At 60.8% G+C, this 16,236-nt stretch overlaps 1 protein-coding gene across 1 annotated transcript; it reads left to right on the top strand.

Moving 5' to 3' along the window:
• Window positions 1-6,380: 6,380 nt before the first annotated feature.
• On the top strand, window positions 6,381-15,588 carry FAM89A (family with sequence similarity 89 member A). The gene is made up of 2 exons (XM_016163441.2): window positions 6,381-6,725; window positions 14,738-15,588. The coding sequence occupies exons 1-2, from the start codon at window positions 6,441-6,443 to the stop codon at window positions 14,978-14,980; spliced, it is 528 nt and encodes a 175-aa protein (XP_016018927.2). The 5' UTR covers window positions 6,381-6,440; the 3' UTR covers window positions 14,981-15,588.
• Window positions 15,589-16,236: the final 648 nt, after the last annotated feature.

Here is a 16,236-nt window from a genome sequence, read left to right as displayed (position 1 = left end):
CGCTCTGCGCTTGGCCTGTCAGTGCCCTGGGCGGACGCGCCCTCCCTGTCCCCGCCGTTGGGGACAGGGCGCTTGCTGTTCCTCGCCGCGTCCTCTCACGAGCCTTTCTGGGTCATGCACTTTCTGGCCGAGAGGCAAACGCAGAACCAGCCGCACCCGGATGCATTCCGGTGACACGGGTCACAAGATCAGGGCCCGGCTGGGCGAGCCAGAGTCGCTCGCAGGCGGCTCCCGCGTTCATGCTCTCGAGGCCGGCGGCGTGGCGCCTGGACGTGGTCTGTGTGTCACACCGAGTGTTCGGGGTCTGGACTGGCCACACGTCAAGGGCTCAGCAGCCCTGCGGCCCGCTCGTGAGTGCTCTTGGCCCGTGAAGTCCCACGCGGCTCGGTGGCAGAATAAGGCACACGAAGGACGAGCGTGAGGGGCGGCTGTCGCAGCGGAGGAGGGCCTGTGGCCCGGCGTCCGTCCGCACCCCCGTTCCGTGTGTCAGGCTCACGACGGCTCGCACACTGCGGCGCTGGCGAGCCCCGCTGGGCGACGTGCAAGGAGGTGGACGTGTGTCCCGCGCTCAGCACGACCGACAAAGAAACTCGCGCTGCGTCGGGCCTTCCTCATTTCCGACCGTTTCGGATTTCGGCTTCACCACCGCCGCACGGGTGACGTGAGCGAGGTGACATTCTCCTCCTACCTTCGGGTCGTCATCTGTACACGGGGACGATTTCGCCAGCCTCAGAGAGTGTCACGAAGCGCGAAGGAGGTCCCGCCTGTAAAATGCCAGCCCAGCCCACAGGACATTGCAGGCCGTTTCCAGCGTTAGGTTTCACCACGGTTATTGTCACCATAGATGGCACAGGGGAGGTGGTTCTGCGAAAGGTGGGCGTTAAGTTCACAAAGCTTCCCCAGGTAGGAGTCGATAAAACAAGGCCGAATAAAGCAAGATGGAATTCAGTAATAAGTCAAAGCACCACATTTAGGTGAAAAAATCCAGCAACACAAAAATAACCTTTCAGCTCAACTGTAGCACAGACGAGAAGGGCGAGAAGGGCCACTTAGCCATTCGCTGACTGAGCGCAGGTAAGAATAGAATTGTCATCGCGCTTTTAATCGAATTCCGTACGCGACATAAAACGCAAATCGCATGAAGGGTGCAAAGGGAAAGCTGGACCGTCTCCCTCTCAGACCCGCCTTGCCTCCCCCCGGGAGCGAAGAGCCGCTTTGCTTCCCGTCCTTCCAGGACGCCCCAGGCCCGCACGAGCAGGTAAACGTGTGCTCACCCTTTTTAAATCAGCACCGACGCGACAGGCCGTCCCTTGCTCTCTTGTGTAGCTAACTTGGAAAGGGTTAAAACTAACGTAGGATTGAAGTTCACTATTATTCGCAAGAGTGATGTGTTACCTCCAAGCTTTGACTTTACGCTTCAAAAGAGGCCAGCTGACAGCAAAAGGAGGAAACGGTCCAAGGCTCCTCAGAACCTGGCAAACGGACCTGGACCGTTTCCCGTGCGTCTGGCCGTGACCTTTAGAGAAAAATGCTGATGAAACGTGCGGGGAGGAGAGTGTTGAGGGGCGAAGCGGCCTGAAGCCAGGTCTCCCCCGAAGAGCAGCTCTGGGACCTGCCGGCATTAACCGAGGAGGGACAGACGCCTCAGAGGGCCGGGCCAGCCGTCCGCGGGACCTCGGAGAGATGCGCCTGCCCGGGGTGCCGCCGGTTACGAATGCCGCCTAAGCGAGGGCTTTTGGGGAGGTGGGCGAGAGGAGGCCTGTGGAAGGGCATTTTAAACTAGGGGCCCCCACGGAGGAAAGCCATTTCTAAAAACCAGGTCTGAAATGTGAATGGCAGGCTTCGCCAAGGGCGATAGCCCCGAAATCGCTTCAGATGTTTGCGGGGAGGCCAGCAATCACCGTGCTCTTAACGGTAGCTCATTCGTCCTCCCAGAGCGACGTGTTTGTGTCTTTGAGCCTGGCGCGCGGCCTGGCATGAAATGACTGCAGTGGAGGGAAGCAGGGGCCAGGGGAGAAGTGACCCCGCGGCGTCAACCCGGCCCCCCCATGACCCCGCGACGTCAACCCGGGCCCCCCCCATGACCCCGCGGCACCAACCCGGGCACCGCCCCCATGAGCCCGCGGCGTCAACCCGGGCCCCCCCCATGACCCTGCGGCGTCAACCCGGCCCCCCCCATGACCCCGCGGCGTCAACCTGGGCACCGCCCCCCATGAGCCCGCGGCGTCAACCCGGCCCCCCCCCCATGAGCCCGCGGCGTCAACCTGGGCACCGCCCCCAATGAGCCCCCGGCGACAACCCGGGCACCGCCCCCAATGAGCCCCCGGCGACAACCCGGCCCCCCCTATGACCCCGCGGCGTCAACCCGGGCCCCCCCATCGCTTGTCCCCACCGGCTGCCCCGGCCTCTCGCCCTGCCGTCGCAGACGCGTCCCCGAGTCGCCCCGCGCGCTCCCATCTCCGCCGCCGCGAGGTCGGCCCCTGCCCAAGCCCTTCCGCCGCTCCCCTCGCTCCCCTCGTCTCCCGCGGGGCATATCCTTGTCTGGCCTCCTGGGCTCCGTTCGCACTTGAGAAAATCTTCCCAAATGGTTTGATTTCTTTCCCGTACTTTCTCGGTTTCTGCGCGCTCTTCTGCCTTCGTTCCGTTCCTCCTTCAAAGGGCGAGCGGGTGGAAGCGTGTCTGACCACTGGCCGGGGCTCTCCCTTGAAATCGCCTCCATCCCCAGGGTCCGCCAGCACCTCCAAGTGCAGACGCAGGTCCGGCCTGCGTGTGACCGGCTCTGTCTGCCCCTGGCATGCCCCCGAAGGAAGACAGGGCTTGTGGCACGGTCCCACCGCTCACTCGGTGAACACACCTGGGCAAGTCAGCCACCTTCGAGGAGGCCGCCCTCCTCTTCATCAGAAGGAACTCTGGGTAAGTCTCAGAGGCCCGGCGGCCAGCCGAGGGCTGCCCGGGGAAGGCGCCCTGTGACTCGTGGGTGCTCGAGGCCGTGAGTCCCTGCCGCACTCAGGCCTCCTGTCCTCCTCCATTCAGAGACGCATTAGCCGCTCAGCTTGTCTTCCTGCTTCCAGTGGCCGCCCCGTGCGAGGGCCGGACTGTCCAAGGCTCGGATCCTGCTGCCTTAGGAAGCCTTGCCCAGGGGGCACGGTCCGACCTCGTGGCCCGCAGTGCGCAGCCCCCGCTAGACTGATGCCCCGGCCTCTGCCCAGCGTCTGACTGCACCGCCTCCAACCACCCGACCTCCCTGCCTCCCAGGGGAGCGAGCACGTTTCTGTTGAGCCTTGTCCAGGCCCCACAAGGACTCCGCCTCTGCCACACTGATTTCTACCCCAGTCACAACGTGGTGTCTCCTGATGGCTGTACATGGCTTGGGGTCGCAGACCCTCATGACCTGTGCTTTAGCAGATACTCAGCCAGGGATGCTCAATGATGCGTTCTTCAAATTTTTTTTTTTTTTTTTGTATCACGAGATGCCTAGCATTGCGCTAGGTGATACAACAGCTACAGAAAGTCTCACCCTTGTCCCTGACTAATACTTCAACAATGTTGAGGTGACAGAACTATTTAAAAATTACATAACAGAGACTATGATTAAATACATTCGCTAAAATTTAGGCCAAGTACATTGCGCAATTGCTCTCAAAGTATTCTAATTAGTTCTGCAATGAGTGAAAAACGACTTCTACGGACCGGAAGGTAAACGTCTCCATGGTTTGTGGAACTTAAGGTCCTCGGCTCTCAGAAGAGAGCTCCTCAGACTTTCAACGTGATTCTCAGCTTCTTTCTATTCTTTCAACAACCTAAGTCACGAGACTTAAGAATCATTTCTAAAAAGCACTAAGACTGTGACGTTCCAGAAAGCACATGCCAAGTGGCCGGGGTTCGAGGTGGGTGACGACGTGGCCGGGTGGGCAGAAGGGCCCGGCGGAGATGGAGATGCCTCTTGGGCCCACGGTGCACGTCCGGCCGCGAGGCTGGGAACGCCGCGCTAGAGCCACCGAGGACCATCAGACGTCGGGACTCCGGGACGCTCCCTGGTTCAGGTCCCTGACCTTGACCTACGGCGTCTGAGGGGAGGAGTGTGTCCACAGGCAGAGCGCTGGAGGGGAGTCTGTATGTTCTGACTTCCGAGAGCCTGTGAACAACAAAACGACACCGAAGAGATGAGGAGAAAAAAATAAAATACTGGTTTAGCTGCATAGGAGACTGCTGGGCGTCAGTCTTTGAGGTCAGAAGGTTGGTGCTTCAGAATTAAGGCAAAAAAAACCAAATTGTGTATTTTCACAAGTTACTTTTTTCTTCATTCCTGTTACAAGCATGAACCTTAAAAGTCACATTCTATTGGCCTTCGAATAAGCAGGCTGACTGACACTCCCACAGGTATCAAAGTACTCGGTGGCTTTCGCACAGTTACGTTTGCGGTTTGTACAGTCGGTTCAGACTGGGTTGTCAGTTGCAGGCATCTGTTTTCCTGGGCTCACCTCGTTTCCCGGAACGCAGAGCCTGCCTTCGAAGTTGGGGGGTCGGCGTCGCGTCGACTGCCCCTCGTGTCCAGGGCCCCATGCTGCCGTCCAGCTGGCGCTAGCCCTCGTCCTCGGCATCGTCCACAGTCCTCTGGGGTTCGGGCCTGGAGAGGATTTCAGTACCCCAGTGCTCAGAAATTCTTTTCTCATCGCGCCTAACTTTCTCCTGTCACCTAACTTCCATGGTCTCTGCTAGGGACTGCAGGACAGACGGCCACGTGACACACGGGGTTAAAGGAATTCATGCCAGGGTGCGATCCAGATGCTTCTGTGCCCCTCACTCCCACGCGAGCCAATGAGTCACTCTCTCGAAGACACTCACTCATCAAACAGGTGAATGAATGAATACCTGAAATCAGGAATGTGACGAGGTAATTAGTGGCAGGTGAGGTGCCCTGAGAGGTGGGTGGGGCGGGAAGCCTCCCTGATGCCCTCAGATCACGCAGCCTGAGCTGGGGCGTCTCGTGGTCTGCCTCAGCCGGCTGGGGGGGGGGGCGGAGCAAGGGGCCCACGGAGAACATCTGGCGACAATGTTAGGAACCTGGATTCTGGAGGGGGGGGGTCGCCCCCGCCCAAGCGCCCAAGCGTGGGGCCTGTACTTGGCTGCCTAACGGACTCGCAGCATTTTGTAGTTTCTGATCCTAGTGGATGTACTCAGAACAATCCGATCCCTTCTGTAATTAAAACCAGCCGTCAGTGCCCACTTCCGTTACGGAGCCTGTGTTTCTAACCTGCGGAGGGCCGTGTCTGCGGGCCGGCCCCGCCTTCCCGACCCCTTTGTCCCTAATCTGCTGTAATTTGGTTCTTCCCAGGAGGGGGCGAGCCTGTTTCTCTCTTCTCTCCCCTCTGAGGTGAGTCGTGGAATTTTCCCGTCGGAGCTTTTGATCCTTTCCTGTACTCTCCGTCTGGAGTTACTCGCGTTCACCGCCAGGCTGACACGCGCGTTTGTTTTCAGTCCCAGGGTCGACCTGGCGCTCTTGGCCGGACGCGCCATTTACCGGGAGGGTCCGCGCGCCCGAGCGAACGAGCGACCCGCGGGGCCTGGCCGGTTCCGCCCTCGGGGGTCGCGGGGGTCCTGAGGCCAGACCTCGGTCGTCCTGCCCAGGGCGGGGTCCTGGCCTCCGCGGACGGCGAACGCGGGCGGGGTTCCCAGCCCTGTGCGACCTTCTCTCCAGCGCCCGGCGCCTCGGAGCGGGGACCTCCGCGCCCCCACCCCCCGCACCGTCGGGCTCATCGGGGCGCGTCTGACGTGGGGGCCCCCGACAGTAATTACGAGCAGCTTTGGTGGCCGGTCGGGGAGCTCACCTGGCCGGCCGGGGGCAGAGGGGCAGGCGAGGGGGGGCGTCCCGCGAGGGGCTGGAGGAGAGCGGGCGCGGACACAGGGGCGCACGGGGGGCGGACAGGGGGTGGGGCCGGAGGAGACCCGGCACCGAGGTGTAGGCGGGTCCTGGGAGAGTGGGCGGGGCTGGAAACGAGCCGGGCCGGTGGGTCTCCGGGGTCGAGGGCGCAGGGCGGGGAGGGAGCGCGAGGAGGGGCGGGGCGGGGGCTCCGGCGGGCAGGAAGGGGCGGGGCATGAGGGAGGGGCGGGGCGGGCGCGAAAGGGGCGGGGCTCCGGCGGGCGGGAAGGGGCGGGGCATGAGGGAGGGGCGGGGCGGGCGCGAAAGGGGCGGGACTCCGGCGGGCAGGGGCGGGGCGGGAGGGAAAGAAGGGGCGCCAGGGGGCGGGGCGGGAGGGAAGGGGCGGGGCGCCAGCGGGCAGGGGGCGGAGCGGGGATGGAGGGAAGGGGCGGGGCGGGAGGGAAGGACCGGGCCCCAGCGGGCAGGGGGCGGGGCGTGGGAAGGGGCCGGGCAGGGCCCGGGAGCCTCGGCCGGGCGGCGGCGGCGCGGCGAGCAGGCGGGCGCGTGGCCGGCTGGCGCGATGAGCGGGGCCGCGGCGGCGGCGGCGGCGGCGGGCGCGGCGCGCGGACTGCGGGTGGACGGGCTGCCCCCGCTGCCCAAGAGCCTGAGCGGGCTGCTGCACTCGGCCTCGGGCGGCGGCGCGGCGGGCGGCTGGCGCCACCTGGAGCGGCTGTACGCGCAGAAGTCGCGCATCCAGGACGAGCTGAGCCGCGGCGGCGCGGGCGGCGGCGGGGCCCGGAGCGCGGCGCGGCCCGCCAAGCCGCCCAACCTGGACGCCGCGCTCGCCCTTCTGCGCAAGGAGATGGTAAGGGGGCCCCGGGCCGCGCGCGGTCCTCGCGTCCGGCAGGTTCCGCTCCGGAAGTCCCCGCGCCCGCGCGCCACTCCCCGCTCCTTCGCCCCAGGGGCCGGCGCGGCTGGCGCGGACGGACGGACAGACACTGGCCTCTCCACTGTCCTGCACTTGTCCTCTGTGACTGCGACTGGACCCTCCCCCAGGGAGAGTCCCCACTCTCCAAAGCCAGCTTTCGGAGACCGGCCAGCCCCGGGCTGCTGGAGGCGCGAAAGTGGGGTTCGCCTGTAGCCTCGGGGGGCGGGGCGGCCTTATCACCCCTCAGACCGCCGCCGGCCCCCTGGGTCTGGGGACAGCTTGCGCCGCGCCCGAGGGGCTAAGAGCTGTGCGGCTGTGTTTCCCCGCCCCGAGCAGAGCAGGACAGCTTTGTCCCAGCGACTGTGGCGTGGGGCGCCCCGCCCCTCCCCAGCGCCCCGGCGGCGCGTGCGGGATCGGGTTACAGCCGGGCCCCAGCCCCAGGCGGCGAGCGCGCACCGTGGCCCCTCCGCGCCGCCTGCCCGGGCTCCAAACAATGGGGCTCGGTTGTGGGCGCTTGGACAGTACGTTAGGTGTTTGTGGACCAGGACACACGACGTAGGGTGGCGCCAGAGCAGGGCAGGAACCTAGGTGTCAGTGAGCCTTTCCGTGTGGCTCCGGCCAGGCCGGGAAGGGACAGAAAAACGGCCTCCGCTCTGACCCTTGTGCTGGCTGGCCACCACCCGCCCCCGGCTGGCCCCCTCTATTTAGAATCTGGCTGCTCCCCCTGTCCCGGCACAGGTCAGTGTTAAAGGAATCTGGTGTGTGAAAGCTAATTTTTCCCCAAGAAAATTTTGCCAAAAGATTTATCACAGGAGTCCTTTAAACATGCATCTAGTGCATTAAGATATTGTTTAGCAAAGTTCAGTTTATGCATCCTTCTTTTCCAGGAGCGTATCTGCTCTGAAAATCGTGACTTTATTAAATCTAGAAAAGCAGCCTTAACACTTTTTAATCAGTTAGGTATTGTCTTCTCACTCTGTAGCTGGCATCGAAGTTATTCTCTCTGAAAAGACTTTTTAAGCTTCTTACGGAATGACTTAAATTCCAAGCCGACCTTTTTATTTACTAATAAACGTTAGTCCACACTGGCAGTGCTGTGTTTGAGTTAGGTGAACCCATGCCTGTTATGGTTACAGTCTGGACCTGGATGTCCCATAGATGTGGGCGTGAAACGGGACAGCCCCTCCCAGCTGAAGTCTGAGACAGGAGGAGAGACAGGAAGACCCCAGGACTGCTGCTGTCACCCTCTCGGGTTGACTGCTCTGGAGTCTTGCTGTGGCAGCTTGCGAGTCAGCATGCCATTCCCCAAAGTCATTTTGCAGGTCCCTCCCGGTGTGACTCAAGCCACAACCTTATAATTATGCCTTGGGCCAGTGCTCTCCCAGGCCTTGACTTCGAGCTCGAGCTCCAGATACACAGCTATCTTAGGTCTGTCTGATATTTAGCTGAGATGAGGATAAGATAGGGCTACAGGCCTTGACGGGTCCCTTTCAGAAAATGTCACAAGGTCTTTGAAAGTATTCTGGTCTTTTGGCTTTTAGGAGATTAGCTAAGCTGGGGCCGTGGGGTCCGAGTGGGCACCTCAAGCTCTGAGGCCCCCACCTTGGGGACCTGGTGACATAAGAGCGGGGAGTCCTTCCCGAATTATCTGTGGGAATTATCTTGTGCCGAGCTGTTTAATGCGAAGGCCCGAGGTCAAATCTGTGACAAGGGAGGTAACTGGAATTCGCAGCGGAATGCGATTAGCCCAGCGTCCAGCAGCAGTGACGGGGAGGCCAGTGCAGGCCGTGGCCTCTCAAGCAAGCAGGAGTCGCGTGCTCCCTCTGACAGGCGGGTTCTACCCGGAGGGGCACAGGGTGTGTGCCGGAGCGCGGCCACAAACCCACCTCATGCGGAGGAAGAATGACGCAGGTTGACGATTCTCCAACTCCGTTCATCAAAACAAGGCTGTGTGCGGTCACTGTTCACGATTTTAGGCCGTAATTACCCCGTTCAGTACTCACCCCCATTCCCGGATCCACCCCCCGAAAGACAACTGAGTGAGCGAGTGTGGTGGTGGGTGTTGTGACAACCTCGTGTGTCTGTGGGGGGGGGGGGGAGTCTGGGGGGGTGGGCTGTGCTCGCTCACGGCTGGTGTTGCAGGGGGCTGGGGGGGCGGGCTGCGCTCGCCCACGGCTGGTGTTGCAGGGGGCTGGGGGGGCAGGCTGTGCTCGCTCACGGCTGGTGTTAGCTCTAAGCGAGGTTTTGCTTAGAATCCCAAGATCTGAAGATAGAAAGGACCGAAATATTTTTTCTGCCACTTTAGGCTTTACCTTTACTGTAGCTACACGTGGGGACCATAAAGTAAGATTTTTCTCAACTCCTAAGCATCTCACAGGTAGCACACCCTTCTGCTCCCCGCCTTCGGCAACAGGTGTTTGTCCGGCAGTCAGCCACCGCGGCACTTCCAGAGGCTCTCGGCCGAGCAGGTGCCAGGTGTGTTTGCATCCTGGGGTCGTCAGCGCGCTCTGGGCAGGCACGGATGTCCAGGGAGGGCCGAGCAGAGGGCTGTGGCCCCACCCAGCAGCAGCTGGAGGCTGTGTGTCTTGCTCCCTGACTGCCCACCTAACTCCACGGGAACCCCAGTGCAGAGAGCTCATTTTTCACGATCCCGGGCGGGACAGGCTGCACACAGACCACAGACCCGGGGGGCTGGAAGCCAATGCTGAGACTGGCCAGGCCAGGTACCTGCCACCCTGGCCCAGCACCATCCCCCGGACCCCTGGCCTCCGCGCACCCGGTCCTGGCCCGTGCACTCCGGACGCACTTGCGTGACAAGCAGTCAGGCTCATTGGGCTGTGTCTCTCCTGAGGCGCGTTCCTTCACTGACACTTGACACAGAGGCTTATTGTCCTCGAGGAGCTTTGGAGACAGAAGGACCCTCAGCCTGCCTTATGGGTCTGCAGAAATGCTTCCGTTTGTTCGGGCGCTTTCTGTTCGCTTCCTTGATTGGCCCAGACGGCTGCGGGCTGGCCTTGCTGTGCAGAGATGCGGGCCTATCTTTAAGGGCTCTGGGAGGGAGGTGCTGGCCTGGCCTGGGGGTGGAGGTGGAGAAGGGGACCTCTGTCCGCCCACCTGCATTCTCCAGGGGAGGGTGACCCTGTGGACACCAGGCAGGGCTGGGCTGAGGAAGACACTGTGGAGATGAGAGGTCATAGGAAGAGGGTGCTTTATTAGGTTGTTGAGTGCGCTTAGACATGGAGGCGAAAATAGCCTAGTTCGAAGCAGTTAAAGAGAAATACAAGGTGTTTCGCATCCCTTCTAACCACAGATGTGGAAATTGAAACAAAGTATCATGTTTTATCTGAAGAAGCAGCGCAGATTTGGAAGAATGGCCGCGAGGACGGGAGGCTTGAGGGAGCCGGCGTCGCCAGGTGGACGCCGGCCACGTTTCGCTTCTGGTGTCGGGCGTCCGGGAAGCACCGGTGCTGGCCGAATGGCCGAAGTGTTCTGTGTACTGCCCCAGAACCGGTTTTCTGGTTTTTGCTTCAGATTTTCTTCCTTAACTGCCCCTGCTGTAACGGAGGGGGAATTTCGGTTAAGTGGGTGTCATTCAAGAACAGGACGGGACACGGGCTGCGCCTGCAGCGTGAGCCGAGTTCCAGCCGTCGCCGGTAGGTCGTCTTTTCCCTCCGGCGGCACCTAATTCTTGGGTCGTCCGTGTCAGCAGTCACCACCTCGGGTCATGAACTTCTGGACCTTCGATGTAAATCTTGGGTGACCGGCCTGTCGTTTGTGGCCCCAGCACTGGGAGGGGATTGGAGGGGAGGCATTCCACGTCCCTTCTCGGCCTTCGCACCCGCAGTTTCCTTTATAGGATAAAAATAGTCACGCGAGTGAGTAATAGTACTTATGCATGGGTATGTATTGCAGTCAAATGTAACAGAATTATGTAATTGTATAGAATAGTGATAGAATACTATACGATTGTGGAAAAGAGTATGGCAACTATGTATATATATGCACATAGATCTTCACAGTACGGAAACTAAGTTACAGAACGGTGCGTGGATACATTTGTATAACCAGTAGCAGCAGCTAAAAGCACGTTGGATGTGCGCAGAGCCAGAGCGACCTATGCTGACATGCTAACCGTGGGTAACTTTAGATCGAGGTTCTTAGTATGGTCTGGGGACCTCTAGGGACCCCCCAGACCCTCTTGGGGGCCCATAATTATATGACGGTCATATTGAAAAATATGATTTTTCAAGTGTTACCTAAGGAAATGTATCAACCTTAGGAAGATCTGCATAATTCAGTGAATCAATTCCCCACATTTTTCTCACAACCGGTGCTCGATGCTGTAAAATCATGCGTGGTCATGTGACCCATCCAAAGTGCGAGACTGAGGGGTTTTTAATTTTTTGTTTCACACCTGCAGCACCCGGTCTAACTAGGCCGGACCCTGCTTAGCTTCCGCGATCAGCCAGGATTGGGCGTGTACAGGGTGGTGTGGCCATACACAAGGGGGGCTGGGGACTGCTGGAGTTTAATGTGACAGTATGAAGAGTTCGTTTGCATAGTTTCAGATTCCACTCCGCAGCCAGCTAAAGGGGAGCGGCGAAGAACACCCAGTGATCGGAAAGGCTGTTAAACACTCCCTTCCCTCTCACGTCTGTGTGAGGCCAGATTCTCTTCAACCAAAACATGTCACGAAAGATCAAAAGCAGATGCAGATGAGGCAGACGTGAAAGAGATTTACAAAATGCGACTGACTTCATAAAAATTTTATTTACGTTAATTTTTAAAGGAGTCCCAAGACCAAAACGTTTTTAGAGTACTGCTTTAGATCCTAGAGTTAGGGAAGACTGGTTTCTTCCTAATGGTTAGGAACCCCTGAATTTTTAATGCGTTAGAATGTTCTATTCTTATAATCAGGGAAAAAAGGACGTCTCTTAAAGCGGTCGCTTGCTTTACTCATCTGTGTCGTCTGCCTGGGACAGAACAAGAGGAAACGGGTTGAATTGGCCCGAAGGTCAGTTTAGGTCAGAGACACAGGGGACCTTCCTGGTGGGGGCTGTTCGGTCGCAGAATGGGCGCTCGGCGGGGCCAGAAAACCCAGCCCAACCCGCCTAGGGAGGAGAATCCGTGGGAAGGTGTGTGTGTGGGGTGGGCCGGCTTCGGGCCAGCCTTCCTGGAGAAGCAGGCGGCCGCCTGGGCCAGCGCCTGCCTCCGAATCCCCAGGGTGCTTCTGAGTCCTGTCCTCAGTGTGGTGAGGCTAACGCACTTGCCGGACCCACGTGTTTCCACTGGGGAGGAGAATGTGCGGGAGACCACGTGACCGGCGGAGCTCCGCACTCTGCGCAGCTCCCTTCCACGCTTCCTTTCACCTTCTAATCCTGTCTCCTGGTGGCGAGCTGGCTCGCGGCCCCCTCCCCGGGAGACAAAGGCTCCTCCCGTTCCTACTGAACGGTATGCAGGTCAGCGCTCCTCTGTCAACGCGTCCTTTATTCAGAAATCAGGTTATGATCCGTTAGGTCACTGCTTTCTTCATTGCCCTCCGGTCCCGAGGACACTTACGGGACACCCAGATTGGATTTGGGGCACTTACCTGTGCGAGCGTCTGAAATAAATACACAAGCGTCCACATCTGCTATCCATTCACTGCGTTTCCGGAAGAGAACTCAAAGTTCTCTCCTAAGTGAATACATGTTCATAGCAGGGAATCTGAAAGATCGAGAAAAGCCGAAAACAGAAGTCGCCTGTGCGCTCGGCCGCTTGCTGAAGTGCGGCCGGCAGCGTGGCCTCTTCCTGCAGCATCGTGGGCTCAGGCAGTGCGGGGCTCGTGGTGGGGGCAGCAGCGGGAGTCCTCCAGGCCTGGCCCCCGCGCCCTCGTCCCCCCCCCCAGTCCGCGTGCCGCTGGCCGCCACCTCCCAGTGCTCCAGCTGCTCCTCTTACCCGACGCGACACCTGCCTCCCAGAACGAGGATGAGGGTCAGGTCCACCTGTGTGCACAGCTGGTGTTTCTTTGCATTCGGCCCCCGGACACGAGTGGCTCAGCCCATGACGAGCGCCGCAGTGTGTCAGGGCTTCCTGTGGCATCGCCCGGCGGCCTTCCGGGCCGATGGCACGAGCGTGCCATCTCACTGCATGCAGAGTGTGCCCATTCGTTACACTTTTAATTGTCACTAGTTTTTAAATTTAAGAGCATCATGCTCGTTGAGAAAGGAAGAGGAGGCAGCAGGGACGGTCGTGAACACCCAGGCACTTTCCCGGAGGCGGTTCTGCCGACACCACGTTTTCCGGTGAACGCTCACGGCAGAGCGCAGTGTGGCACGCGGGCTCAGCCCATGCCGCCCTGGGGCTCGAAGGCCGGGGAGCACGGGGTGGCTGCCCCGCCCCCCATTCCCCCCCATGCTCCCGCCCCGCCCAGCTGCTCATCTCTGATTCCAAGGCCCGGCTTTTACCGTTCGACTGTCACACTTCTCGAAACCGAGCTCCTGTCCCCGGTTAGGTTTGGACCTGAACTGACACACGCCAAGCGTTTTCCGCATCGGTCCCCTTGACTCCTGTACCATGGTGTCTGATTCCGCAGCTTCCCGGGTCCGTGCGCCCTCCGCCCCGCGGGAGGGGGCGTGGGAGGGGGCGCCTCTCTCCTCGGCTGAGGAATTGCAGTGACAGGAGATTGACGGCTGCTGGGGGCGGGGAGGGCTCATGGCAGAGAGCGGCCCAGACCAGAGTGACACCCGCAGACCAGCCCGCCGGCCCCGCCCACGGGCCCGCTCAGAGGAGAGCCGGGCACAGACCAGGCCATTTCCTCTATGTCGCTTAGGTCCCTGCTCCTCGCTGCACTAGGGAAGACGTCGCTTTCGTTTATGCCCCGTAAACTGCTGCTGAATCTCCCCAACTTCTATTTTCAGTTTCTTGTTCTTTAATACAATTATTTTTTTATTTCTAAAAAATTTCCTAAGCTTTTTCCTGATGCTTTGTTTTGAATCAACAAAAATCTCCCTTCAAAGCTTCCTTTCATCTTCTAAGCCTGGATCCTGATGGCGACGTTTCTACTGTAATTCTCTTTTATTTAAGTTGAGAGCTCCCTCCCACAGCAGCCTCCAGAGATACTCAGAGACTAGTGACCCGAAACCCAGCGGGAGCCACCGCCCTGTCTGAGGTGTGTGTCTGCGGCCAGCCTGCTGTGGGTTTTCGAAGCCACTTCTAGGGCAGCTCAGGGCCGTGGCTGCATTGCTGCTGCTGTGTGTGGGCGAGCACCGGGGTGCAGGGAAGTCGGGGAGCGGAGGGGAACGCGATCAGGAAGGAAGCAGGAAGCCGGGACAGAGAGGAAGGAAGCGCGTTAGTACTTCGAAACAATGGAAACCCGTGGACTGTTTTCAGGTCGAAGGTTAGAATGAGGGGCCACGAATTACACAGCGTCTTAGAATTCTGTGTTTTCTTAAACGAGACTGAATTTTTTAAAGGTGTGCTTTCGAAGGAGAGCCGGTCAGAGGGTGGGCGCTCCAGGGGGCGGCACGTGACACTGGCCGGGGAGCCGCTGTCGCTGGGGGGGGGACCGTGTTGCCCCGGGAGCTGACGATGACCGTCATGGCAGGGATGGACACGTGGCCCTTCTCCGGATCTGGTCGTAGCCAGAGGAAGCCACACACTTGCATCTCGGCATCCAGAGTGAGAGCAGCCGGGGCGACCAGAGGGCGGGTGCTGCTGTGTGGCCCGAGGGGCAGGAGGGGCCGAGGGGCAGGCGGGGCCTTCCCCACACGCAGGGCGACGTGGGCGGTGCGGGCACCACCGCGAGGGCGTCTCGGGCCAGGTCCAGGGCGCCCGGGCGCGCTCCGCGGAGTCGCCGCATGCGGGGCGCGTGGGCGGCGCGTGGGAGGAGCGCGCGGGAGGGGCGCCCTGGCGCACCCGCCGCACCGCGCCGCGCTCACCTGCCGGTCGCCCCTCCCCGCCCCCCGCAGGTCGGCCTCCGGCAGCTGGACATGTCGCTGTTGTGCCAGCTGTTCAGCCTGCACGAGTCCATCCAGGAGTACAAGGGCGCGTACCTGGCCGCGCCCAGCCCCGACGCACTGGAGAACGGCTTCTTCGACGAGGACGAGGACGAGGCCCAGGGCCAGAACGCCCTCTGCGAGGGGAGGGCGCGAGGCCCCCCGGGGGCCCTGGCGCCGCCCGCCTGCGCCCTCTCCGGCGGCGACTGCATCTAGACGCCCTCAGGACAGGCGACCCTCAGCGCCGGACGCGCCACCGGCCTCCGCGGCCCCTGCGGCCCGGCCCCGCTCCGCACTGGGGCGGCCCCGCGCGCGGGGTGTCCCCGGGACTCCCTGTGCAGCCCGCCCTGACGGCCGGTTCCTGTGTCCGTGGCGTGGCGGTGCCGAGTGGCCTCCATCTGTGGCACCGACGCCCGGCAGGGGCTCCTCAGGAAAACAGGCAGGGGGGGCCTCCGAGAGGGTCCCCGCGGCACTTCCTGAGGGACAGCACCCGCTGGCTACTTCCTGGCGGACCGGACGCGGCGGCCCCCTCGGCGTGGTCTGTCTCGCGTCCGTGGTGGACCGGGCCCGCCTCCCACGCCCGCCCGCTGTGCTGCTCCTGCGCCTCGGGGCGCTTTCCAGCCCGGCGGGGGGGCGGGGGGGAGGGGCGCGGGGGGCGGCTCTTCGCTCAAGTCAGCCCCATCGCCCACGAGGCTCCGTGCTGAGAACATTCAGGTCACACCAAGCAGCCGCGTCCTCCCCACCCGTCAGAAAAGTGCACCATGGCCTGCGCATCGGATCCAGGAGGGCAGTGTGCACATGTGCCAAGTGGGGGAACCGCGGGCCCCCCCCCCCCCGGGGCGCTCCGAGCCGAGCCCACGGCGGTGGCCAACGTCTTCGTGTTTGGAGTCCGGATGCACCGCGGTGCGTGAGAAACCGAGCCCCTCCCAGTCACCAGTGATCACCCTGAGCCTTAACATATTTATTGAAATCCTTTGTGAACACTTTACACTTTGTAGCTTAAAAATGAGGATAAAACGCTAAACTCTCTGTCCGTAGTTGTGTATTATTTGGGGCGAATTCAGAGTCATTCACTTTAATTACGTCGATGCATTGAATCTAATCAAACGCGGGAAGAAGATCGCAGTTTCGTTTCTTCCGTTTAATGACTTTATTTTCCAGTGCTGCCGCGTACAACACGGACGTAGTTTCGCATGTGCCGCCCGTGATCACACATCCACCTCGCTCCCGAAGCGATCGCCCGGCCAGGGCTGCCGCCCACCCAACACCGCCCGTGGGTGTCGCAATGTTACTGACCAGACGCGCCCAGCCGAGCTTCACGTCCCTGTGACTGTTTGGTGACCCCCAATTTGCATTCTAAATCCCTCCCCCTTTTTCACCAGCCCCCCCCATTCGCCTCCCATCCGGCGCCCCTCAAAATGGTTTCTGTAAGTTCGTTTGTTTTGCGTGTCCGTTTATTTTGTTCTTTAGGT

This window comes from Rousettus aegyptiacus, unplaced genomic scaffold (assembly GCF_014176215.1).
Source record: "Rousettus aegyptiacus isolate mRouAeg1 unplaced genomic scaffold, mRouAeg1.p scaffold_m13_p_18, whole genome shotgun sequence".
Taxonomy (NCBI): Eukaryota; Metazoa; Chordata; class Mammalia; order Chiroptera; family Pteropodidae; genus Rousettus; species Rousettus aegyptiacus.
Note: the sequence above shows the minus strand (reverse complement) of the source record. Positions and strands in the feature narration are given on the sequence as shown.